The 26,473-nt window shown below is 39.6% G+C and overlaps 1 protein-coding gene across 2 annotated transcripts in view; it reads left to right on the forward strand.

The window, feature by feature from the left end:
- LOC140481359 (palmitoyltransferase ZDHHC20-B-like) overlaps positions 1–26,473 on the forward strand; it is a 123,138-nt gene that overhangs the window by 13,646 nt on the left and 83,019 nt on the right. For both annotated transcript variants that reach the window (XM_072577424.1, XM_072577425.1), the window contains exon 3: positions 18,998–19,092. In XM_072577424.1, the coding sequence (XP_072433525.1) occupies positions 18,998–19,092 (95 nt within the window). The remainder of the gene's footprint in view (positions 1–18,997; positions 19,093–26,473) is intronic.

Below are 26,473 nucleotides of genomic sequence, written 5' to 3' on the forward strand. Positions count from 1 at the left end.
CTCTTGCAGTATTTGCATGCAATGCCGAGTTTGAAATTAAAACCATGGAAGCGTAGAAGTAATATAGTGTAGAAGAGGGCCATTCATCCCATCTTGCCCACGCTGACCAAAATATACCCACATACCCTTCTAATTCCATCTTCCCATGCATCTTACAGCACTTAAAGTACAGATTCAAGTACTTTTTGAAAGAATTTAGTGTCCCTGTCTCTGCCACCAACTCAGACAGCTAATTCCCGACACCCAATACCCGCTGCATAAAAAAGCTCCTCATCTCTCCTCTAATCCTTCTGTCATTTAGCCTGAATCTATGACTTCTGGTTTTTGAACTCTCTGCCAAAGCAAATAGTTTCCTCATGAGACTTTATCTCTACCCCTCACAATTTTGTCTATCTCATTAATGTCGCACCATAACACTTCTCTGTTCCAAGGAAAACAACTCCAATTTTTTCTTGTAGCTGCAATTCCCTTTTACTGTTTGACCTCCCTAAATGCATTAAAGTTGAACATTCATCTGTTCTGCCATCTCCTTTTAAAGTTCATTTGATTCAACCACAATTTTAAATTTTTGCTCCATTCATCACTGATAAACACTGGCAGTCAGGTGTACCATCCACAAGATTCATCGCAATAACTCACTAAGCCTCCTTTAACAGCATCTTCAAAACCCACACAACCTCTACCATGTTGAAGTATAAGGACAGCGGATACATGGGAACACCTACCCTACACCTATCATCTGCAGGTTCCACTGCAAGCCTCTCACTCTCTTGTTTTGGGGCTACAGACCCCTCTTTCTCTTCAACACCCCCCCCCAGTTACTTCACTGTTGCACAATCAATATTCTGGAGCTTTCTTCCTGATAATGTTGTGGATCGCTGTACACCCCATGGACTGCATAATTTCAAGAAAGCAGGTCGCTCCTGTCTTCAGGGCAATTCAGCCATGGGTGTAAATGTCACCCATGCTAGCCTAGCCTATAGTACCCACATTCCACGAACAGATTGGAAGGAAAACTAGAATGAGCTGCATGGAGAGTGATGATTTCTGAATCTCGACAATAGAATTTAACAGGCCTTTTATTGCAGATTGCAATTTTTGGCAAGTATTAAAAATTGCCAATATAGTGATGTTTATTATAGAATTATATCAGTTTCATGATATATTAGTCAAATACAATGTTACAGTGTTCAATCAGCCTTGAATTTGAATCCAGCATGTCAGCATGTGTTGCCACTGCCCATGAAGATTTTTATCACTTAGCACAATGGTCCCTTTTCATCAATGATCTTTTTTGTTCTTCGCTACACAAATAGGCGGTGCAACATCTCCTCTTTCACTTGATTGGGTCAAGCGTAATAGTCAGGATAGACGAGGACATATCTTTTCGTTTTTTTTTAATAACGTTGGTCACCATGTGCTGCTAAGATTTCAAATGTCCAGTCTTCTAATGAGTGGATAAATGGGTGACTATGCTAGATCTGTGTTGTTGAGTTCCCAGCAAAATGCTCAAGCAAATCACATGTTTGAATCAAGTGACACCAAAGAAGAAAGAAGGATCCTCAACTTTGAACTCAGCATTGTCTGCAAACACTGCAAAAAGAGTATCCAGCTCAGGTGATCCTACACAGTCGTCATCTAACATGACAGAAAGATGAGGGAATCTGTGTCAAGGTTGGCAACGGTGGACCACATTATAGCTAAGCATAAAACAGGTATGGTCATACTCTAGAATCATAGCTACTAGACAATATGTAAGCCATTTATCACCTCCCTTAATTACGTCCTAATCCTTCAGTGGGACAAACCCACCAGAGATGACAGCACCACTGTATATAAAGCGGAGGGAGTGGCATAAGGTGCCCTTAGCATTGACTCCCGACTCCAGTCGGTCTCCTGCCTCCCAATTCTGGTTGATCTTCTGCCTCCAAAATCATTTGAGGAAACTCACCAACCAAGAAAAAGCAACCAACTTGATATGCATCTCATCCAACACTTTAAACCGTTCACTATTTATCCGATAGAGCTTCAGTGTACTGGCAACAAAATGTATTTCAGCAACTAGCCATGATTTTGACAATTTCTCCCAAACCACCTCAAAAGATGAGGATGGTATATGTAAGTACCAACATGTGCAAGTTGCCCTTCAAGTCAGACATTGATTAGTTATTCCTTCAATGCACTGGATCACATCCTTTAACACCCTAACTAGAAGTATCATACATGTACCTTCACCACATAAGTGGAGCAATTGGAGAAGCTGTTTTCTCACTGCTATCAGAAATGATACTTAGCATATGACTTTTTTTCTCCAACAAAGAGTAGTTTAATTAAAGACCATTAAATGATTTTAAGCATTGATAAAAAGGAATCATGTTGAATTCTGAGGACGGGTCACTGGACCCGAAGTGTTAACTTTGATTTCTCTTCACAGATGCTGCCAGATCTGCTGAGCTTTTCCAGCAACTTTTATTGTTTCATATTGAACATTATGGGGTGTGAGTAAACAAATGGTGATTCATGAGGGAAGTATCTGGATCAAATGGTCTGTTTGTGTTGTAATATTTTGGTATCCTTTCTATGTTCTGTTTTTCAATTTTCCTACTGTGTTCTTCACTAAACTACTTGAATACGTGAAAGCTAAACATGGGAAAAGGTAAACTCATTCTTCACATTTTCCATGTTGTTTTATATTGTTATGGTGTGACTTCTGCATGTTGTTACTCCATCCTTTCTGCCTCACATTCTCCTTGGAGAGGTTAAAAACCTGGCACAGTTGTTTTCCAGACCCAAAAGATGATTTAAACAAGTTGCAAGAGATCTTGGTGTTTTATCTTCCGATTTTGTGTGCTGTTATGTTATTCTCACTCACTTGCTTAACTCCTCCTTGACTCCTTGTAATAAATCAGTACTCAATGCACATACCAATCTGTTCCTGCAGATTCTATGTGAAAAAAAATAATTATTGAGTTTTATGTTTTCATATCTTATAGCTATGTCCCATGATTTTTCACACACCTGCCCAGTGTGAATAACCTATGCATATGGCTTAGCTTAATCTTTTCACTATCTTAAAGGTGTTGGTCAAATGGATAGAAATGTCTGTTTCCCTACTGTACACCTCTATAGATATCCTTCTATGCTTCCTGTAAGTGCAGGCACCTAAATTATAAATATAATAGAACTAGAAGATTGCAGATGCTAGAAATTAGAAATAAAAATAGAAAATACTACAGAAACTCAGCAAGTCTGACTGCATTTATGGAGATAGAAATATTAAATCGAATAGTTCTTTTGCATCTTCCAGAATCTAAACTCTACTCATTATCTGAGGGCACAATCAGTGGACATGGGTACAAATAAGATGTAGCAAAGATTTTGTACAAACATTGTCTTGATATGGGGTCATCGTGACAACTTGATGATAATATCCATTACAATCATTTATTTCATATGTATTGAGAGGAAGTCTTAACATTGAAGTGTAAAGCTCATTTTGGGTTAGAGTACTTTCAAATATTATGCTGATTATAGCATGTTAGAATTCCCACATTTCAGTGTCCATGTGTTTCACATGATCTTTATTCTTCTCCAGAATCTTTTTATAGACAATGTCTGTTCATTACCCAAGGCCTCTGATAGTGTGGCTACTAAAGTTAATTTGTCGTAGTCTGAGGATCATTCAGCTGCTCTCTGAGAGAGAGAAAGAGAGATACAACAAGTGGTGAGTTTATCCTGGGGGTCACCACACCTCAGGCAAGAAGTGAGATTGAGAAGGAGGGACCTTCATGGTGACCTTGGCTGGTGTGGGAATTGAACCTGCACTGTCGGTATCACTCTAAATCGTAGACCAACCATCCAGCCAACTGAACTAACCAGTCTCCGCTTCGACAATCTGAATGTTTCGTGATGCACTTTTCTGTACATTTGTAGTTCCCATATGCTTTGTTTATTGATGATTATATGCAGAACTTCAAGCCTGATTTTTATATTTAATTGCCTGGCTTCACATCTGAACACTTCGCTTTTTGCAAGAATTTCTCAGCACTGTTCATGGTTTCTGTGATTCATGTACAGTAGTATACAGTCCTTTTCCTACTAAACACACAACTCTGCATGATGTACACATGTATTATTTCCAGCCATATGTGTGGAAATTGATACAATAATGTACAACTGTACAATAATATGCTCGCTGCTCAATTTGAATTTCATCCACTCAGTCCCTGACCTCATTTCACCCCCAAGGACTACAACGATTCACCATCCAAAGGACAGTTAGAGATGGGCAACAAATTCTGACCTTGCTAGTGGTATCCACATCCCATGAATGGGAAAAAAAGTCACCTGCCAGAATCTCGCACTGAGATAGCAAAGGCACTAATACTTGTATCTAACAATTTGTTAGGTAAACGTGTAGTAGAGGTACTAAGCTTACGTAATTCCTATGTTTAAGTAGGAAGTAGGAAATGTCCAAGCAGTAATAGTCCAAACAATTGTGAGTGGCACAGTGGCTCAGTAGTTCATATTGCTGCTTTGCAGTGCCAGGGATCTGGATTTGATTCCAGCCCCAGGTGACTGTGTCTGTATGGAATTTGCACATTCTCCCAATGTTTTTTTTAAATTAGATTAAATTCTCTACAGTGTGGAAACAGGCCCTTCGGCCCAACAAGTCACAGCAACCCTCTGAGAGCCACCCAAACCCATTCCCCTACATTTACCTCTGACTAATCCACCTAACACTATGGGCAATTTAGCATAGCCAATTCACCTGACCTGCACATCTTTGAACCATGGGAGGAAACCACGCCGACACAGGGAGAATGTGCAAACTCCTCACAGGCAGGTGCCCGAGGTGGGAATTGGACCTGGGTCCCTGGCGCTGTGTGGCAGCAGTGCTAACCACTGAGCCACCGTGCTGCCCACAGTGGACTGTGGTTTCCTCCCACAGTCCAAAGATGTTCAGGTTAAATGGTTTGGCCATGCTAAATTACCCATTGTGTCCAGGGATCTGCAGGCTAGCTGTGTTAGCCATGGGAAGTACAAAATTATAAGGGTATGGTAGGGGAGGTTGGTCTGGGTAGGATGCTTTTCAGAGGGTCGGTGTGGATTTGATGGGCCGAATGGCCTGCCTCCACTCTAGGAATTCTATAATTCTAAATCAGCTTACAATCAGGGTTAGAAAAAGTAATTAAGTCTGTAATAAAGCAGAGTATAGAATAACATGGAAATTAAAAATGTGATGATGGTTAGAATAGATTTTTAAAGTGAAAATCTTGTTTAACCAACCTTATTGGATTTTATAAGGAGTTAACAGAGAGCGTAGACAGTGTTAATGCAGTAAATGTAATTCATCAGGATTTTACGATACTTACAATAGATTAAAAAGGTCACAGACTGTGAAGTCAGTACAAGTGGAAGAATGACTTCTAGCTAATTTCAAGACAAAATTGCAAAAATTGTAAGCGATGTCTAACCAGGATCAGTTTTGGTACTATAATTCACAATTTACTTCAAAAATTTCAGCTAATTAACAGCATAGTTTCTAAAATAGCAGGTGAACAAAATTTGAGTGGAGAGTGAATACTGAAGAGTACTGCAATGAAGTATAGGAGGACGTGAATAAGCTTGAAGAATAGGGAAATTATTGGCAAATGAAGTTAAATACAGGTAGTATGTATTGCTCAGAATACATCTGTAATCGGGTAGTCATTTACTTTAAGGTAAGAGTTTAAGTGAGAGAGAGTAACAAGAGGTTCTCGGTACAAATGTATTCATCACTAAAGCTGTGCTACAGATTAAATGGCCATGAGAAAGCAAAGCTTTATAGCTAAAGAGAATTGAAAAAATTTGCGATGTCTGCATGCAACCTTGGAGCACCATATGCAATTCTGACGAACATGTTATTTAAAGGATGGAGAGGAAACTGCAGAGAGTACAGAGATAAATTAAACAGATAATATCAGATATCTGTGGGTTTTCTATGCCAGAAAAAGATTGTCAAGTTGTATCTTGCCCCTCTGGGTGCAAAGAAGATTGGAATGGGGTGTGTGAGGGGTGACCTCGTAGAGGTGTCTCAAATTATGTAAACTTTTTCAAAGAGTAGATAGAAAGAAAATTTCTCTTTTTTTACGGATGAGTATAACTAGAGGCCATAAATATAGGATATTCCCTAAGAAATTCAGCAGTGAATTCAGAATAAATTTCTTTACTGAAAAAGTGATAAATAAAAATGTATGACTATCTACCATGAGGAATGGTTGAAGCGAATAATATAGATGAATTCAGAGGTAAGGTTGACGAGCATTTGATGACAAGGAAATGGAGAGTTAACAATAAATTTAGAAGAAAATTTATTGAGAAGGGTTCAATGTGCATAAGTACTGGCATAGATCTGTTGGAATGAATGACATATAAGATATGGGGTGATTCTCACATGGCATACATTGTGTCAGATGCTTGCAAATTCTCTTCTTTGTAAAATATATTTGTGCACAATTGTGTCAATTGTGAATTTGTAGGTACTTCCCCATCAGTTCCTTCATCAGTTTACTCCAAAATGGTAGATAACATTTGTAATTCTGAATTCATGTGAATTCCCAGTTTCAATACAAAAGAAAAAATTGCAACCGCAAGATGTTCCAAAAGAGCTTCAAAGGCAGTTAAGTTTTTTTTAAAGCAGTGTAGGAAATTCAGTATCTCTGTGTTTCCCTAATTGGTCATGATCTGTTGTCCCTCAAAACAGATTGCATCTTTGGAGGCTTCACGATTTGTGTGTCCTCAGGTGACTGGGTAGTCCAATTCTGGAATCATCTGTCTTTGGGCAGAGGAGACTAGAATTCAACTGAGGCATAGAAGATCTTGAGGCAGGGTTCTGCTGTTTCTCCTGTATGCTTTTGTCACTTGTCTATATGTGTCCAGTTTCCAACTGTGCTGCGGCTTGGTTAATATGGTGCAGCACGTGGCACTGTTTGTAGCAGATTTTTCCCAAGGATTGATGTCAATTTATTTCATTTTCACTGAGGCCTTCAGAAAGTGCTTAAAACATTTTCTCTGCAATTCTTGGGCACCATACTTATGCTGCGTAAAGATATTCTGCTGCAGTATCCAGTTATTTTGCATGCAGGCACAGCTGATTTCAGTGATCGTGGTTGTCACCCTGAAGGAATTTTTTTTGGTGAGGATTGGATATCACCTGTCTTTGCACTTGACTTTGAGTATCCTGATCAGACCTTTTGAGAAAGATAGCTGCTGATGTACGGCAATTGTTCAATAACTTCTGAAGTGTTCCATCAATAACAACAGCTGGAAGTGTAGGTATTGGTTCAAGAGAGGCCAAGTTATGGAATTTGGCCTTGCTGATGTTGAGAAAGAGATCAACCCTTTTGTGGAATTTAAGAAATTGTGCATGGCTTGAATATCACTTACAGCATAGGCAACAATTGCTCAGTCATTAGCATATTGAGTTATAGATGTGCTGGAGGGTCAGCCTATTCTTGGCTGTCAACCTGTCAAAACTTGTAACCCCTTGTGACACTTGGTCATGAAGGAGTTCTGGGAATAGGCCAAGATAGAGAGAAAGTTAGTGTAACCTCAGCTTGTTTCTTAGCCGTCTACTTACAAAAGGACTTGATCTCCAGTCTGTACAAAACTCATTTGCTTTCATGCCATCCTGCAGGAATTAGAAGACAGTACCAAATTTTGCTGAATCTATTGAGGACTTTCCATAGAACTTCATCGTTGCTGCAGGCAAACATCTTTGACATCAAAAGGGGCCATGCAGAGCTTTGCTCCAAACAGCTTTCTAAACTTTGCTGAATAAGGATTAAGTTGATAGCTTCCCAAGGTACATCTCCGAGACACCCGCACCAATCAACCAAACCGCCCCGTGGCCCAACATTTCAACTCCCCCTCCCACTCTGCCGAGGACATGGAGGTCCTGGGCCTCCTTCACCGCCGCTCCCTCACCACCAGACGCCTGGAGGAAGAACGCCTCATCTTCCGCCTCGGAACACTTCAACCCCAGGGCATCAATGTGGACTTCAACAGCTTCCTCATTTCCCCTTCCCCCACCTCATCCTAGTTTCAAACTTCCAGCTCAGTTACTGTTTCCTTGACTTGTCCGACCTGCCTATCTTCTTTTCCACCTATCCACTCCACCCTCTCCTCCTTGACCTATCACCTTCATCTCCTCCCCCACTCACCCATTGTACTCTATGCTACTCTCTCCCCACCCCCACCCTCCTCTAGCTTATCTCTCCATGCTTCAGGCTCACTGCCTTTATTCCTGATGAAGGTCTTTTGCCCGAAACGTTGATTTCACTGCTCGTTGGATGCTGCCTGAACTGCTGTGCTCTTCCAGCACCACTAATCCAGTGTTTGATTTTCAGCATCTGCAGTCATTGTTTTTACCCTGATAGCTTCCCAGTCAACTGAAAGCAATTGCTGGACGGATGTCTTTCCTGACAGGTGGCTCAGAAGATTTGTGTGGGAATCCTCCACACAATGGACAGAAGAAATATGTCTCTCTGGTTTGCACTTATCAACTTTCTGGAAAACGTGAATAGTGATGTTATTATGGAATTGGAAAAGAAGTACCTTTCTGTGAAAAGGTCCAAACTGAAGCAAGATTTATAACCACCACCTCTGTAGATCTCTGTATAGTAATGTTCAGATAGCTTGCTTCAGTAAAGCTGATTGAGAGCTCGTCATCGTGATCAGGACAGTAGGGATGTTGAAAATGACTCCTCTCTCCAATCCCCATTATTCTTCAAAATAGTGCCAGAGGATGTTTTCATCCTGCTTTAAGGCAATAGGCACTGTCCCAAAAGTCTAATCTCAAAGACAAGTCTGTGCTTTCTCACTTCCATTGGAGTGTAAGCCTTTTTTTTGCACTCCACTCTCTTAAGCAGATCATGAGCCCTTTTCTGACTCCAGCAAGAGTTCTACTACCCGAGTCACATCGACTACTTTGTGACACCTGCCTTCCATTTACCTAAATTCAAACAGTCCCTTATCCAGTACAAAATCTGTGTAAAAATCCACAGGACTGAGCCTTTATTATTCTATTTTCTTGGCCTCTGGCAAAAGCTTCTTAACAAACAACTTATATCCACCAAATCATTGATGACTTCAAAATATTGAAGCAAGTTGGTAGGGCATTATTTTCCAGTATTTTCCAGTTCTTTTTCTTGAGATTTATTACACACTTGATGCAATTGCAATGTCTCGACTGCTGTGAACAGCCAAAATTTATTAAGCACGTACAGTCTTTTGGAGGAACCCTTAACACTGTTTGTGGAGCTTATGGAGCTGTGTCTCCATAAGAGATCTCTCTGAACACGGGAACAGTTCTGCTTTATACAGGATTTTACAGCACAGTCACATGCCACCAAAGACACTATGTCGTGATTTGATTATTTCCAGAAACAATGTGATTAGATCATTCCTTAGCTGCAGGATTTGTTTTAAATTGTTTCTTAACTGCAGGGTGTGGTTAGATTCTTAACTGCAGTGTTCTTATTCTTTCTTAACTACAGGAGATGGCTATTTAAATTGATTCTGAATTGCAGGAGGTGGCTATGTACTTTTTTATAGTCTGCCTGCAAGACAGAGAAACATACCAGTCTTCACTCTCTCTCGAACACCCTCTCTCGAACACCCACACACTCTCTCGTGCTCGCGCCCTCACAGGTCAGCAGGTAAGCCATTTATCACCTCCCCTAATTAGGTCCTAATTGTTCAGTAGGACAAACCCACCAGAGGTGACAGCACCGCTGTATATAAAGCGGAGAGAGTGGCATAAGGTGCCCTTAGCATTGACTCCTGACTCCAGTCGGTCTCCTGCCTCCCAATTCTGGTCGATCTTCTGCCTCCAAAATCATTTGAGGAAACTCTCACCAACCAAGAGAAAGCAACCAACCTCTCATCCAACGCTTTAAACTCTTCACCATTTATCCGATAGAGCTTCAGTGTACTGGCAACAAAATGTATTTCAGCAACTAGCCATGACTTTGACAATTTCTCCCAAACCACCTCAAAAGATGAGGATGGTATATGTAAGTACTAACATGTGCAAGTTGCCCTTCAAGTCAGACATTGATTATTTTAGTTATTCCTTCATTGCACTGGAACAAATCCTTTAACACTCTAACCTGCTCTCCCTCACACTCTCTCTTTCTTTCAGGTCAGCAGAACAAATTAGCAATGTTATTGCACACCTCTAGAGCAAATGGGCCTTGAGGGCATAGATTCCTTGGAACATCGGAGGCTGAGATGTGACCTTATAAAAAGTTTATAAAATCATGATAGGCATGGATGGAGTGAATAGTCAAGGTCTTTTCCCAAGGGTAGGGGAGTCCAGAACTAGAGGGCACAGGTTTAAGGTGAAAGAGGAAAGATTTACAAGGGATCTAAGGGGCAACTTTTTTCACAGAAGGTAGTGCATGTGTGGAATGAACTGCCAGATGAAGTGGTGAAGTCTGGTACAATTAACAACATTTAAAAGGCATCTGGATAGGTATATGAATAGGAAGGATTTAGAGAGATATGAGCCAAATGCTGGCAAATAGGTCAAGATTAATTTAGATATCTGGTTGACATGGTTGAGTTGGACTGAAGGGACTGTTTCTGTTCTGTACATCTCTATGATCCTATTTAAAGTGATGTACAAGCAAAATAAAGGTGATGCGAGGAAACATTTTTTTCACAGAGAAAGTTGTTGTGATATGAAATGTGCTGGAATATCTGTAAATGTGGTGAAGGTAGGTTCAAATGAGGCACCGGTGGGGGTGGGGGGGGGGGGGGGGCACATTGGATGGTTATTGGGTAGAAATGATGTACAAAGGTACAGGAAAAAGGGAGGAGACTGGTATTTTGTAATAGAATCACAGTGGAGTTTCAAAGAGCCATATAGGCTCTTTCTGCGCCATAACAATTCTGGGTTTCTTGAAGTGTGCCAGAGTAATGAAAATGGGGGTTAGATTTCTAAAAATACAAACAATTAATACCATGTCGAAAGAATGAAAATGTTTCTAAAATAAATGTCAGTTACTTTGTACCAGTAAAGCTGCTTATTGTAAACCGTCATTCCTGAAATACCAGAACCTTAAGATTGAGTGAAAAGGTACATACAGGATATGATGGGGATTCTGGATTAGTGGGGATATGATGGGGTACTTGTGCTTCATGTATTTTCACAAACCCTAATATGCTATCAAATGTTAGTTAATACACATTAGAGACTTTTAAAACAAAACATTATATTTGCTGGAAATCTGAAATTTTGTATTTACAAATGCTGGAGCAACTCAGCAGGCATGGTAGCATCTGTGGAGAGAGCATGTTACCTTCAGAAATCATATTGGATAAGAAGTATTGTTTCTCTCTCCACAGATGCTACCAGAAATGCTGAATTTTCCACTTTTTTTAATTAGAGAATTAAGCTGTGCTTGTGTTAAATGATGCCATCTTTAATTGAGCTATGAATTTTTTTGTCAGATTTACCTTCCAGATTTCTTTCTGAGGAGATGACTTGTACTATATATTGCTATGGATAATACCATCTCTTCAGTACTTTACCCAAATCGCTCTTTTTTTTTAACGGCAAGTTTAATAGGATATCATTATCAATAATGGGCCAACCCAATCCACCTGCACTTACAGCAAGTGATTAAGCACTGTGATTGTGATTGATTTAATTAACTTAGCCTCTCTCTAACCTTGGAATGGTGAAGCAAATCATACAGTCCCATTGTCTCTCTGACAAATCTGACTTATTTAAGGCTAATGAGTGATAAATTCTGAGACCTTCCCACTATTCATACCTTAACATCTTGGTTTAATAATTTAGTCACCAACCAAGACTCTTTTTTTTTAATTTTTGTACATATGACTGATATGATTATGCTGATTATTTTTGAAATGTTGAGCTTTCATTTTATGTCTAAGAAGTTATTCTCTGAAATATAATGATACTTTATTCAAGACACAAACTTCCAGCTTGAGGGTTCAATTACTGTATAACTTGTGTTGAAAAATTCATGTGGCTTAGTAATCAAGTTAAAGACATGGAACTGCCCTTCAGTACCAAAGGATACAGTAGGCAAACAATTTAGTAGATAACAGATGTTGTTGAATGAGAGATTTTTTAAAAAAAGTAAAATTATGTTGAAGTTAGAAGCCTATACACCACTCATAACTGAAAGGTACTGAACCACATATACATTTCACAATTTAAATACTTCATTGAGAACAGGAGCCAAAGAGAACAGGGCTACATGGATACTTTTGAATACTTGATCTTACAGGGCTGAAAATTATCAAATAGCTGAGTCATGTTGCTTTCTCTAGGTGTAGTGGGGCTAACCAGTTTTGAAGTTGGATCGATTTATCTCAAGAAATTTCTCAACATTGTACAAATATTAATCCTTGTTCATAGGGTTTCAAATTTGGTGACTTGAAGGGTGTTGTCGTACAACACCTACTGATAGCTAAAGATCAATTTCAGTGTGCATGTGTGTTTTCTTTTGATCTGTGAGGCCAAGTGCCACATGGGCACAAGGGATAGGTATAGCCAGTGTAAATCAATAGGTTATGGAAAGGGACTCTGAAAGGATGAGAGATCAGAGAACCAATGTCTGTTTATGAAACAAAAACCGAAGTTGCTGGAAAAACTCAGCAGGTCTGGCAGCATCTGTGCAGAGAAATCAAAGTCAGCATTTTAGGTCTCATGACTCTACCTTGGAACAGACCTGAAATGTTAGCTTTGATTTCACTTCACAGATGCTGCCAGACCTGTGCTTTTCCAGCAACTTCTGTTTTTGTTTCTGATTTTAAACACCTGCAGTCCTTTCATTTTTTTAAAAAATGTCTATTATTGTTCTTTTATTATGCATCTGGCTGTCCATTTCTTGTCAATTTGAATGTGTATACCCAGGGCTTTTGAGGGTTTTACCTCTGTCAAGGGATATGCCTAACTTTGTCAAGGGCATATGTTCATGTCAGTCAAAGTCTACTCTGATTGATTAACATTAGCTAACTGCATATTGTTTTCCTCACTTCATGCTGTAAGGGCATCAAGAGGCAATTAATCTGGCATTCATTGTAATTACTGTTTACACAACTGCTGGTTCAAGCTATCATTGGAGAAGGTGTACAGAAGCTGGAGCTATGGATGTGTACAATTGTACATTCTACTGACAAGTAGCTAATTGGTCTGTGGACTAGTGACCAGTCATCAATGCCTTCCTGCCTGACAATGACTGTGATTGTCCATAGCTGCAAGCTGTTCAACTACCTGAGAACCATGTTAGAAAGAAGCCATCAGATCTTCTCCAACCCAGGAGCAGTCTTTATCCTGCACAGTTTTTAAAAAAACACTTTTAGCCTGAAGAAATGATGTGGAGGTGCCGGTGTTGGATTGGAGTGGACAAAATCAGAAGTCATGTGACATCAGGTTGTAGTCCAACAGGTTTATTTGAAATCACAAGCTTTCAGAATGCTACTCCTTCATCAGGTGAAATGTATCAGTCTTTCTGCCCGTGACACATGCCTGATGAAGGAACAGTGCTCCAAATGCTTGTGATTTCAATAAACCTGTTGCACTATAACCTGGAGTCTTTTGACTTCTGATTTTAGCCTGAAGAAAACCAGTTTATTTTATCTTGGCAGTTGCTGTAAGCTGTAACTTTGAATTAATAAGTCAGAGTTCCTTTATAGCTGTGAACCAGTCATCGTCTGCCTCCTGTCAGCAAGTGAAAGCATCCAGAGAAGGAACACTGAGAAACAGTGTTCTGATCAGCATAATGATCAGCATAAAAATCACCTTTAAACCTTGTGAACAAGATCCATTAAGCTGCCTTTCCAGTTTTTCTGGCTGAAACACACATTTCTTCATGTCTGTGTGTTATGAAGAATTTATAAGGGGATTAGAGATTTAATTTGAGGTGTATATACTGATGGTTCATAAATGTTTACCTACAGCTAGTCTTTTTCATTGTAATTTTGCATGTCTTTATTGTTATTGTCCACTATTTTTCACTGGGGCAATCTCCCGTATACAGGCAAAGTTGCTGGTCTGTACAGACCTTTCCTTCATGTTGGGAAAGATTCAGAAGAATTTTGAGGAAGATACTGACCAGACATAGCAATTGTAAATGATAATTGCAATTATAAATCCATTAGCCTTGCATATTTACAGTTCTGCTAAAGTTAAATTATTTTAGAGTATTTGTTTTGCATGTGTATAGTTAGCATTGTCAAGTCCACTGCACGGTCAGTGTTGATTTGGCTAGGCATGTGTGCCCAATTTATGATAAGGGAGATGGTCATTTTACTGAAATTGCTTTCTATTGTCTCCTTGACTGAGTTCCTCAAGATGTCAATCATTGTAGGAATATACTTTTCCTTACAGCTTTTCCCTGTTAGGTTTCTAGTTTGTTCAAGACAAGCAATCATCTCCAAAGTAGTTTTGGCTGCTTAGAAAATGTATTTCGCCTCCATAATGATTGTAGAAATTAGACATTGGAGATAATATCAAAGTATTCCAGAAAATTCCAAAGCCTGTCAATGTATTTCAGTTAAAAGAATTATTTCTTCACAATATCTGCTGCTGCCTAGAACCAGTTATTTTAAAAACTCACTTTGAAAAGCATTCATTTGTTCTCCAGCATGTCACACTACCAAGAATTAATTCAAACTCGAAAACTGTACAACCTGGATTGTTGTGTCATCATATAAATATTAGGAGAACTTAATTTCAAAGTAATGTGATTACAGAGCTCAGCCAATTTAAAATACGAAACTGTCTTTGACTAAAAGCTTTTTACCTCTAAAGTGGCTTCACCATAATATAGCAGGATATAAAAAAGTGATTTTCCTCCACCATTTGAGTCTATTAGTTAAGCTAGAAAAGCAAACCTCCAGCATTTTTGTTTTTGACCTGACTTCAATTAATGCACATTTGCATTCACAAAGGGCCACATGATACCCGTGTGTTTCATTGACCATAATTAAGCAGAATATACTAATGTCTCATTTCCTAAAATAAAAGTTGAGTATTATTTAATAAACTCAATCCTACGTTGGAACATCGCTCATACACCTGTTACACAAGCAGTTATGCCTTATGTACACTGAGTTGCAGTTGTGCCTTATGTTAGGATATCAGCAAATTAGTAGTTTGAATTCTATATTATGGTATTCACTGCTTCCTTTTAGGAACTTTAGAGGTGGGCTCTTAGGAGCAAGCAAATTTTCCAAATTAAAAGGTGGATAAATCCCCAGGACCTGATCAAGTGTGCCTTAGAATTCTGTGGGAAGCTAGGGAAGTGACTGCTGGGCTGCTTGCTGAGATATTTATATCATCAAATGCCACAGGTGAGGTGCTGGAAGACTGGAGGTTGGCTTTGATGCTATTATTTCAGAAAGTTGGAAAGGGAAAGCCAGGGAACAAGAGGACGGTAACAAGAGGACCTGACATTGGTGGTGGGCAAATTGTTGGAGGGAATCCTGAGGGACAGGATTTGCATATATTTGGAAAGGCAGGGACTGATTAGTGATGGTCAACATGGCTTTATGCATGAGAAATCATCTCACTAACTTGATTTGAGTTTGTTGAAAAAGTAATGAAGAAGATTGATGCGGACAGAGTGGTGGATGTGATCTGTATGAACTTCAGTAAGGTGTTCAACAAGGTTCCTCATGGTAGACCGGTCAGTAAGATTAGATCACATGGAATACAGGGAGAACTAGCCGTTTGGATACAGAACTGGCTCAAAGGTAAAACAGAGGTGGTAGTTGAGGGTTGCTTTTCAGCCTGGAGACCTTTGACCAGTGGTGTGCCGCAAGGATCGGTGCTGGGTTCATTTATGTAAATGATTTGGGTGTGAACATAGGAGGTATAATCAGTAGATTTGCAGATGACACCAAAAGTTGGAGGTGTAGTGGACAGTGAAGAACATTACCTGATCTTGATCAGATGGGTTGATAGGCCGAGGAGTAGCAGATGGAGATTAGATAAGTGTTGAGGTGCTGCACTTTGAAAAGGCAAATCAAGGCAGGTTTTATGCAGCTAATGGTAAGGTCCTGGGGAGTGTTGCTGAACAAAGAGACCTTGGAGTGCAGGTTCATAATTTCTTGAAAGTGAAGTTGCGGGTCCAGAACCAGACAGTGTAAGTGAGAGGAGAAAGATAGAAAAGGGACCTAAGGGGCAACTTCTTCATGCAAAGGATGGTGCATATATGGAATTAGCTGCCAGAGGAAGTGGTGGAGGCTGGTACAATTGCAATATTTAAAAGGCATCTAAATGGGTATATGAATAGGAAGGCTTTAGAGGGATATGGGCCAAGTGCTGGCAAATGGGACTAGACTTGACTCCCTTTGTAGATCAAAATCTTTCTAACTTGGACTTAGGATTGCTTCTTCTAGAAAGCAAGTTCAAAATTTAGTAACCTTTAGGGAAAATAAATTCCTCCTCAACTTATCTTAAATACAAGACCCCTTGTTTTGAACCTGACTTCTAGATTCCCGTTGAGTTGAAACATCCTTTCAACATTACCTACCTGAGCCCATTCAGAATCTTGTATATTACATCAAGATTGCTTCTCAGTCTTCTCAACTCCAGTGAGTACAGATCTAACCTATTTATCCTTTCCTCATAAGACACTGTCTTCATCCCAGGAATTGCCTTTGTAAGCTTTCCCTGAGTTGCATCCAGTGTCCGTTGTACCCTCTTTAAATAAGATGATACTATCTGTGCAGGCAGTACTCTAGTTGTAGCCTCACAAATGCTGTGTGTCATTTCCAACTTTGCTTGGACAACTTGTGACTCTTGTTCTATGAAGCAGTTGTCTTGAAGAGTGCAGCTGGACTCAACAACACTCAAGCTGGACAGGATTCTGAATAAAGCAGCTTGCTTGACTGGCACCACATCCACTGCTTTCAACATTGACTCTGTCCACCACCATTGCGCAGTAGTAGCTTTATGTACCATCTACTGCATTGCACAACAGTAATTCATCATGGCTTCTCTGACAACATATTCCAAATCCACAATCTCTCCCACCTAAAAGGACAAAGCAGCATATGCATGTGAACACCACCATCTGCAAGGTTCTCTCCAAGCCATACACCATCCAGGCTTGGAGTTACTTTGCTGCGTCTTCACTGTTGCCGGATGAAACACTGGGAACATTCTTCCTAACAGCACTGTGGGTATCCTTACACCCAAGGACAGCAGTGGTTCTTGATGTCAACTTGCCTCTACCACCTCCAGGAAAATTAGGAGTGGGCAATAAATGTTGAATCAGTCAGCGACGCCCATATCCCTTAAATAAAAATAAAATTGTACATCTGCGATATGCTGTGCAATTGCTATTTTTTCTGCTATTCTTTGCTGTCACCCTCACTATGCATATAACATCCTTCAGTCTGTAGCTAATACCCTGTAAGTAGGCATTAACTTGCTATTAACTTAAGCTTTGAGCCTCTCTCCACTCAACTCGGATTTGCTTAACTGCATTTCCTGATGACCTTATTTCCTTTTTCCTTATATTTTTCATGTACATTTGGTGTCACTGGCTAGGCCAGTTCAAAGGCTCACTTTGCTGTGGGTCTTGAGTCACATGTATGCCAGGCATGGATGCCAGACTTCTATCTCTGGTGGCCATTAGTGAGCCAAACAAGTTTTTCTTTACAGTCATACATAGAAATTTCATGGCCACAATTCCCAACACCAGTTTCATATTTTTATATGTTAGACTTTTATCAATTACATTCAAAATCCACCAACTGGCATGAGAGATTTATACATCTGGCCTTGACGCACAAGCCTCAGACCCTGGATTACTGTTTCAATGACATTGCCACTATACCACCCAATGCCTTAAAGAGGTCTGACATTTTACTGATCATCTACAGGGTCTCTGGTTATTTAGACGGTACCAGGTTGTGCTACTTTCAGAGTTTAGGGGTAGATTTAATTGAAGTGTATGTAGTTGAGTGGCTTAGAGTAGATAGGGAGGCACTATTCCTTTTGAGGAGCTGATAACCAGGTGATAGATTTAAGCTGGGAGGGAGCAAATTTTGGAGGCGATTCAAGAAAAAGAGTGGTGGGAATCTGGTACTTGCTTCATGGAAGTATGGCAGATGCAGAAACCCTCAACATTCTGCTGTTTAAAAAGTACTTTGATATGCGTTTGAAGTGCTGTTTCCTATAAGACTGGAAAGCAAGTGCTAGGCTCTGGATTAGACTAGATGGTTACTTGCCAATCTAAATGGGAATTGGGTGGAATGTCTGCCTTCTGTGCTGTAAATTTTGGATTCCCCTCTGTCCAGATACAGGTTGGATATCTTCACTAGTGGCTTCTCTTACTATTTCCTCCACTATTTTGCCCCACCTGTTACTGTAACTTCCCCAGTTCTAAATGTCACTCTGCATCTTTCAGTTATCCAATTCTGATCCTGTGTGTATTCTCTTCCACCACCTCACCCTTCAGTGGTGGCAGATGTTTCATCATTTCAGACTTTCACTTTAGAAATCCCATACCAAATCACTTTGCATTTCAATCTCACTCTTGTGAAATAAATATTATAAGCTCATCATTTTAACTAAATTTTTATTGACAGTCTCTCGTCAATTCCTCCATTTCTTTACATTGATTTTGTTTCATTTGTTGTCTAGAAATCATCTGCTATAGTGTTTTATAAATTGATGTGTTGGGAGAAATTTCTTTACAATGTTGGAATGCTTTGCCAGAGGGAATGTCGCATCTTTGAAGGAAAGATTGTGAGATTATTTTCTGGAGGGAAGCCTAGAGTAATGGAATTGATTTTAAAGTGGTCTGACAAAGAGTTAGTACAAACGCACTACACCACTTGCATTGGAAACTTATGTGGGTTCCAGTATCATGGTATTGTTTAGGAAAATGCACTGTGAACACTAGAGTATTGTACATTTTGCTAACTTTAAAATGCTTTCATTCTTTCTTTGTTTCAGTTATCTACCTTGTGGTATTTCATCTATCATTTGTCATGTTCGTGTGGTCCTATTGGAAAACTATTTTTACACCCCCAACCAACCCATCAAAAGAGGTGAGTGCTGTGTTGTCTGAGAATATTTGTTTGAGTAATCTTTGTTTGAAAGTTCTGGACAATCCTAATTTTTTTTAATTAAATTTGTTGACTGAGAATGTAAGTGAACTGCAGCTGTCTGACTTTTTTTCTATGAATCAATAAAAATGTCAAGCCACAGCAGATTCTAACTCAGAACATTAAAGGTTAGTTCTGAATCCAACCATTTGCCAATACATAGTTTCTTTCTGGGGATACTGAGTATTCAGTATTAATACATATTAAAGAAGGTACATTAAATCTAATTTAATCTTGTTCTATTTCACCTTCAGTGAAGTTTGAGAGTACTGCTGACATTTTAAAGGCTTTTCACAGATTGGGAAGATTCATATTGTTTCATATGAGCTATGGGATCAACCAGAATGTTGGTCAAAGTGAGATGCAGATTGCAGATTGTGTGATTCTCCATGCTGTCCTGATGTGGAGGTGTTTGACTGGGTTGATCAAGATCAAATATCAGATGACACCAGGTTATAGTCCAATGGGTTTATTTGGAAACTCTAGCTTTCGGACCACTGCTCCTTCATCAAGGAGGACTGCCTCGTGTAAGTTGAGGGATGTGAGTATTTTGTGGAATAATTGTTTATTTTATGAGTTGAGAATAATGGTAAAGCTATTGGGACTCTCTATTCATGTGGAGTATGTAAGGCAGCATTTTCCAGAACCACATGTGGAAAAAGTGGGGGAAAAAAAACAGGAGTTAACATCTGAGTTATTCTGTTCCTACATAGGCTTTGTTATTACAGTAGCTTGCCATTAGACTCACCATTGAAATCACGTAGGAGTTGACGTTGCAATGGTTAACCAACTTAAATGACAGATAAAGTTGGGTATCATACATTCAGGTATACATTTTTCTTTAATATATGATATGTTATAATTCCGATCCTGACCTTGAAAATTTGCATTTACAAATGTGGAATTATATTTGTTCAGCATTTAACAGGGATTTAAAAAAATTCAACGCATTTTATTTTTAACTATGTCTCTATTATCACTCTCCCAATCTCATACTTTTTCCATTAACAATGACTTATCTTACTCTGAATATTTGAATCTGATTTATAATTCTGGATTATACTTCCTGTTTGGAGTCAAGGTTCCATGAGCAGTGGCAAAAGAGTTGGTTCTTATTTGGAAACTTGGTTGTCCTGGTTACTTTGCAAAGTTTTTCAAGCAGAAGCCACCCAGAAGCCAACCTGATTCACATTCCTAAAGCAGCTAAACTGGTAGGTAGGAAGCTAGCAGCTGTTTTTGGATGGGCATGGGGAGGGTCTCATTTTTAAAAAAATGTCAAACTCACCTTCTACAAACAAGTTGGTTACCCCATTTATCTGCATCGCACTACCCATCAAACATTACTTGAAGTAAAATCACTTTTGCAAGCATTTTCTCCCAAGGCCAAGCTGTAATAGAAAATTGAGGTAGCAAAACTTCATTTGTTCATCCGCAATGAATTGTCAGGAGTTAATGAATTAAGCTATTGCTTTCCTACATGTAACTAAATGTCATAGAGTTTTTACAGCCAGGAGAAAATGCCGTTAAGCCCATTGTATCCATGCCAGTAATCAAGCATCTGTGTCTATTCCATTTCTATTTTCCAGCACCTGGCTCAATGTGCTTTGGCATTCCAGTGCTTATCTGAATAGCTCTTAAATGTCGTTGTTCCCTGCCTCTTCCCCTCTTAGGCAGTGAGTCCCATGTTACCACCCTCTGAATGGAAGAAAATTTCCCACTCACTGTTTTAAATTGTACCCCTTTGTGATTGACCCGACTAAGTGGAAAATTTCTGACTACCCTCCTTGGCCTTTGCTACTCTAGGGAAAATTTCCTCAGCCTATCTAGTCTCTCTCCGTAGCTGAATCACTCCAACCGAGGCAATGTCCTAGTGAATGAATATTCTCTGTGCGCGTTCTGGTATAATCACATCCACCCTATAGTGTGGCAACCAGAACAACACTCCAGCTGTTATATACAGTTATTTTATAACCTGCTTGCTCCTGTATTCAATGTCTTGACTAAAGGTAAGTATGACATAAGCCTTATTAACCACCATCTCTACCTGTCCTGCTGCTTCCATGGATCTATGGCTGTGCACTCCAAAATCCCTCTGATTCTCTACTCCATAGGGTCTTACTATTCAATGTGGTCTCATTTACCTTGTTAGTCTTCCCAAAATGCATCACCTCTCAATTTTAAGGATTAAATTCTACATATCACGGTTTAGCCCATCTAACCAGTTCATCTATGTCATCATGTAATTTGAAGCTTTACTCCTTGCTGTATACCACTACAGCACTAGTTTTTGTCATCTGTGAATTTGCTAATTGTTCTTCATATCTAGATCATTAATGTACACTGCAGATAGCAAGGAAACCAATATCAAACTCTGTGGGTCTGCCTCCAGCCACAAAAACACACTTTGACCATCACCCTCAGCTTTCTGTCACTAAGCCAAATTAGGATCTAATTTGTCAAATTGTCCAGAATCCCTGGGCACTTAATTTCTTAAAACAGCCTGCCATGTGAGACTTTGTCTAAAGCCCTACTGAAGTGCATGTGAACTACATCAACTGTACTACCCACATCTACATATCTAGTAACCACTTTAAAGTTCTAATTTGTTAGATATGATCTCTCTCACACACAGCCATGCGGACTATCCATGATTAATCCATGCCTCTCCATAAGGCAATTAATTCTGACCTTCAGAACTTTTTCTAATAGTTTCACATTAGATTTGCTAGCCTGTAGTTTCTTGTTTTATCCCTGCCACCTTTCTTGAATAATGGTACCAAAGTAGCTGTCCTACAGTCCTTTGGCATCCTTCATGTGTCCAGAAAGTATTTTAAAATTAATGTCAGTGCCCCCTGCAATCTCCTCCCTTACCACACACAGTAATCTAGGATACATCTCCTCTTGATCTGGTAATTTGTCCACTTTTTAAAGCCAGCTGAAACCATTAAAACCTAAAGCTTTACTCCTTGCTGTCTACCACTACAGCACTAATTTTTGTCATCTGTGAATTTGCTAATTGTTCCTCATATCTAGATCATTAATATACACTGCAGATAGCAAGGAAACCAAAATACTCATTTGAAACCTCAGTTATGTCTCCTGGCTCCACATACCAATTGCCACTTTGAATTGTCATGGGTCTTATTCTTTCCCTGGTTTTTTTCTCTTGCCCGTAATATATTTGCATAATACCTTTGTATTTTCATGATTTGGAGATGCTGGTGTTGGACTAGGGTGTACAAAGTTAAAAATCACACGACACCAGGTTATAGTCCAACAGGTTTAATTGGAAGCCCACTAGCTTTCGGAGCGCTGCCCTTTCGTCAGGTGGTTGGTGCTCCGAAGGCTAGTGTGCTTCCAATTAAACCTGTTGGACTATAACCTGGTAATGTGTGATTTTTAACTTTGGATTTTCATTAATGTTACCTGTCAGTGTTTTTACGTCTTCTCTTTAACCCTCATTTCTTTTTTAAACAATCCCCTACTCGTTCAGTGCTCCTCTAGGGCATGCACTTTTTGAGTTCCCAGTATCTGCCATAATCTTGCTTTATTTTCTTTTTAAAAATCCTATATGACCTTTTGATCTCATGTATTGTCTGGACTTATTGAACCCACAATTAACTTTTTACTCTCACTATCGCCCTTTTGAATGACCCTCACTGCTCTGATATGGATTTTCCTGTAAGTAGCTCCTCCCAGTCCACTTTGACCAGATTCTGCCTTATTTTAAGTCGACCTTCCCTCTGATCAGAACCTTTATTTCTGGTATCTTTGTCCTTGTCCATAATTAAATCTTTCTGAGCTATATTTGCTATCCCCAAAATGCTCAGTTTTGTTCCATAAAATTAGGCCCAACACCCATCTCTCTTGTAGGACTTTATGTGCTGACATGAAAAGCTCTGCTGGACAGATTTTGATAATTCCATTCTCTTTAAGCCTTTCACACCTTGTCCCAGTTTGTATTATGGAAGTTGAAATCCCTTACTTTTTTATTACCCTTTGTATTTAGACTTCTGAGATTTGCCTACATGTCTGCTTTCCTGTGTCTCACTGATGGTTTGACATTGTATAGTGTAGTGCCAACAAAGTGACTATCCCTTTTTAGTTTTTAAGTTCTACCCATATGGCCTCATTTGAGAAACCTTCTATGTATCATCCTCCTTTACTGCAGTAATTGACTCCTTGATCAATATTGCAACACTGTTTTGCATTCTACCCCACAACCTCTTGCCTGAAGTTTCTATACCCTAGAATATTTAGCTGCTAGCCTTGTCCCTCTCTCAACCATGTTTCTGTGAATATAATGATGCCATCTCCCTATGTGTTGATCAGCATCCTCAAGTCATCTACCTTACTTGCAAAATTCCTTGCATTTAAATAAATGCCAGCCAGCCTTACCAAGCTCTTTTCTGCCTTAACTTGACTATTATCAGTCTTCTCGACTGATTTGGTGGTTCTTCTATAGTTCTCTGTGCATTGCTTGCTCCTGTAGCTCCACTTTACATTCCACTACCATCAAACAAACCCCCTGCGATGTCAATCTCATTCCAGTTCAGGTTCAAGCCATTATATTTGCTTTCCTCAGAAATTAATCTAGTGATCAAGGAGTAAAAAGCCCTACTTCCTGCTCCAAATCTTCAGTTAATCTTCACCTGTCCTATCTACCTGTTCCTATACTCACGAGTGTGACACAGAAGTAATATAGAAATTCCAAACCTTTTGAGGTCCTGCTTTTTAGTCCACTACTTCACTTCCTAAATTCTTGTTGCAAGACCTCATCCTTTCTTCTACCTATGTCATTGGTTCCAGTGTAAACTATGATCACCCTCTGACTGTTCACCCTCTTTCTTCAGAATGTCTAGCTGTCCAGTGACCTCCTTGGCTCTGACCCCAGGAAAGCAACATTCCATCCTGGAATCAAATTGCATCTGCAGCTGCAGAAATGCCTGTCTTGACCAATGTAGAAATATAGAAGATAGGAGCAGGAGGAGGCCATTCGGCCCTTTGAGCTTGCTCTGCCATTCATCATGATCATTGGTGATCATCCAACTCAATAGCCTAACCCTATAACCTTTGATTCCATTCGCCCCAACTGCTGTAACTACCACCCTTTTGAATACACTCACTGTTTTGGCATCAACTACTTCCTGTGGGAATGAATTCTACAACCTCACCACTCTTTGGGTGAAGAAATGTCTCCTCATCTCCGTCCTAAATGGTCTACCCAGAATGCTCAGACTGTGACCCCTGGTTCTGGACATACCCACCATCGGATGCATCTTCCTTTCATCTACTCTGTCTGGTCCAGTTAGAATTTTTTCAGTCTCTATAAGAGACCCCCTCATTCATCTGAACTCCAGCAAACACAATCCTAACCTAGTCAATCGCTCCTCATATGTCAGTCCTGCTATCTCTGAAATCAGCCCGGTAAACCTTTGCTGCACTTTCTCGAGAACAAGAACATCCTTCCTCCGAAAAGGAGACCAAAACTGCACACAATATTCTAGGTGTGGCCTCACCAAGGCCCTGTTTAACTGCAACAATACATCCCTCCTCTTGTACTCCAAACCTCTTGCAATGAAGGCCAACATACCATTTGCCTTCTTTCCCACCTGTTGCACCTGCATGCTTACATTCAACGACTGGTACACAAGGGCACCCAGGTCCTGCTGCACAGTCCCCTCTCCCAATTTATAGCCAGTCAGGTAGGACTCTCCCACCTTGTTTTTCCTTCCAAAATGAATAACTTCACAGCAGTGCAACTGGACTCTGGCTGTACTCCAAGGGATACTGCACTTTCAGCATTTACCAATACAAAGTCTGTCCTTGACTGCGATGTACTCTGGCTTTCCTATCTGCCTGCCTCCCTCCTTCTGACTAGTGTGACTTCGCTTTCTTTAGGCTTCACGGTTGCCACGTTTAAAGAAGTGCTCTCCACATAACTCTTAGCCTTGTGGATGCTACTGCAATGCATCCAGCTGATGTTTAAGCTCTAAATCCCAGTGTTCAAATTGGAAAAAAAACAGTGACATCTCCTGCAGATGTGGTCATTCAGACTGCTGAGAGCACGTAAGATTTTCCTTATTCTGTAGGCTGTTAACACTTGGAGTTAATATGCTTATGTTGTGTTACTTTAAGAGGAATATTAAGGCCATGGAAAGTGTATAAGATATTCAGTAGAGTAAATCTGAGGGAGAAGAAGCTGAAGTTCTGAATAAGGATTAGAAATAGCATGAGCTATGATAGAGAAGTTCAGAATTGAAGCTTGGTGATAAGTAAATTGGGGAAAATTTAATAGGTTGCTGAAAAAAAGATCTGAGGTGATCCCTCCCAATCACACCCCGCCCCCGCCCACCAAATGATGAAATATTCTTAGTCAGCGCTATGAAGAAATTGATTTTACAACCAGAAAGTATGGTTGCCTTTTCATTGTCTAAAACCAATGCACCACAAAGCTCATTAGCTGTTTAGACAACCTGTCCTGATAATTTCACTTCTGCCACTGGTGTCATTCTAGTGAATCTACACCATTACTCTGAAACAGAAAATATCATCCTTGAAGTGTGCCCAAAACTGAATGCTGCACTCCAAATTGAGTGTGATGAGATTCTCTAACTGAAGCATGAGCTTTCTTTGTCCCTTTTGAATTCCAAAGCTTTCAGATAAAAATCTATGTTCCATGAATCCCTTTTGACTATTTTTAGTACCTGTGCAGTAACTGCTGTTGATTTGTGTCAGTGGTTCTGTTGCTAACTGAGCACTTCTTGCAAAATTGAAAAATGAATCTTGTGACATCATGCATTAAGATCCACTCCGTTCCTGAAAATGGGCTGAACTTCTTTTTTGCCAGTCATTTCAGTCCAGTTTATGAACTGTGGCAAAGTAAAACTAACTCATGTAACTTTGTTGTATAATTCCATACAGAATTGTAGAAAGCTTAACATAATGAAAGTAAACTTTTGAGTTACTTCTAGTTTTGTTTCTTTCCTGTTTGCAATTTCTTATGCTGTCTCATCTCCTTAACTGAGCAGATGGGAAGATTCTGCTGTTTTTGAACCATCTGTTAATTTATGCACAAAATTAGTTCTTGGTGACTCCTGATTCTTCTGCTTCCAGAGCAGTGAGGATCCACCTGTCTTTGCAAGCAATTCCTGATGCTTTGAAATTAGCAAGTTATCAAAGGAAAGGTGGCATTGGAATCCATATCCTAACTGTAGTGTAGTTTTCACTAAAACACATTTTACTACACTCTAGTATTCTAAGATTAGAATAATAGTATTGAATTATTTGACAAAAGTTTATATGATTAAGCAGTGAGCTACAG

The sequence above is a fragment of the Chiloscyllium punctatum genome, chromosome 9 (genome assembly GCF_047496795.1).
Source record: "Chiloscyllium punctatum isolate Juve2018m chromosome 9, sChiPun1.3, whole genome shotgun sequence".
NCBI classification, from domain to species: Eukaryota; Metazoa; Chordata; class Chondrichthyes; order Orectolobiformes; family Hemiscylliidae; genus Chiloscyllium; species Chiloscyllium punctatum.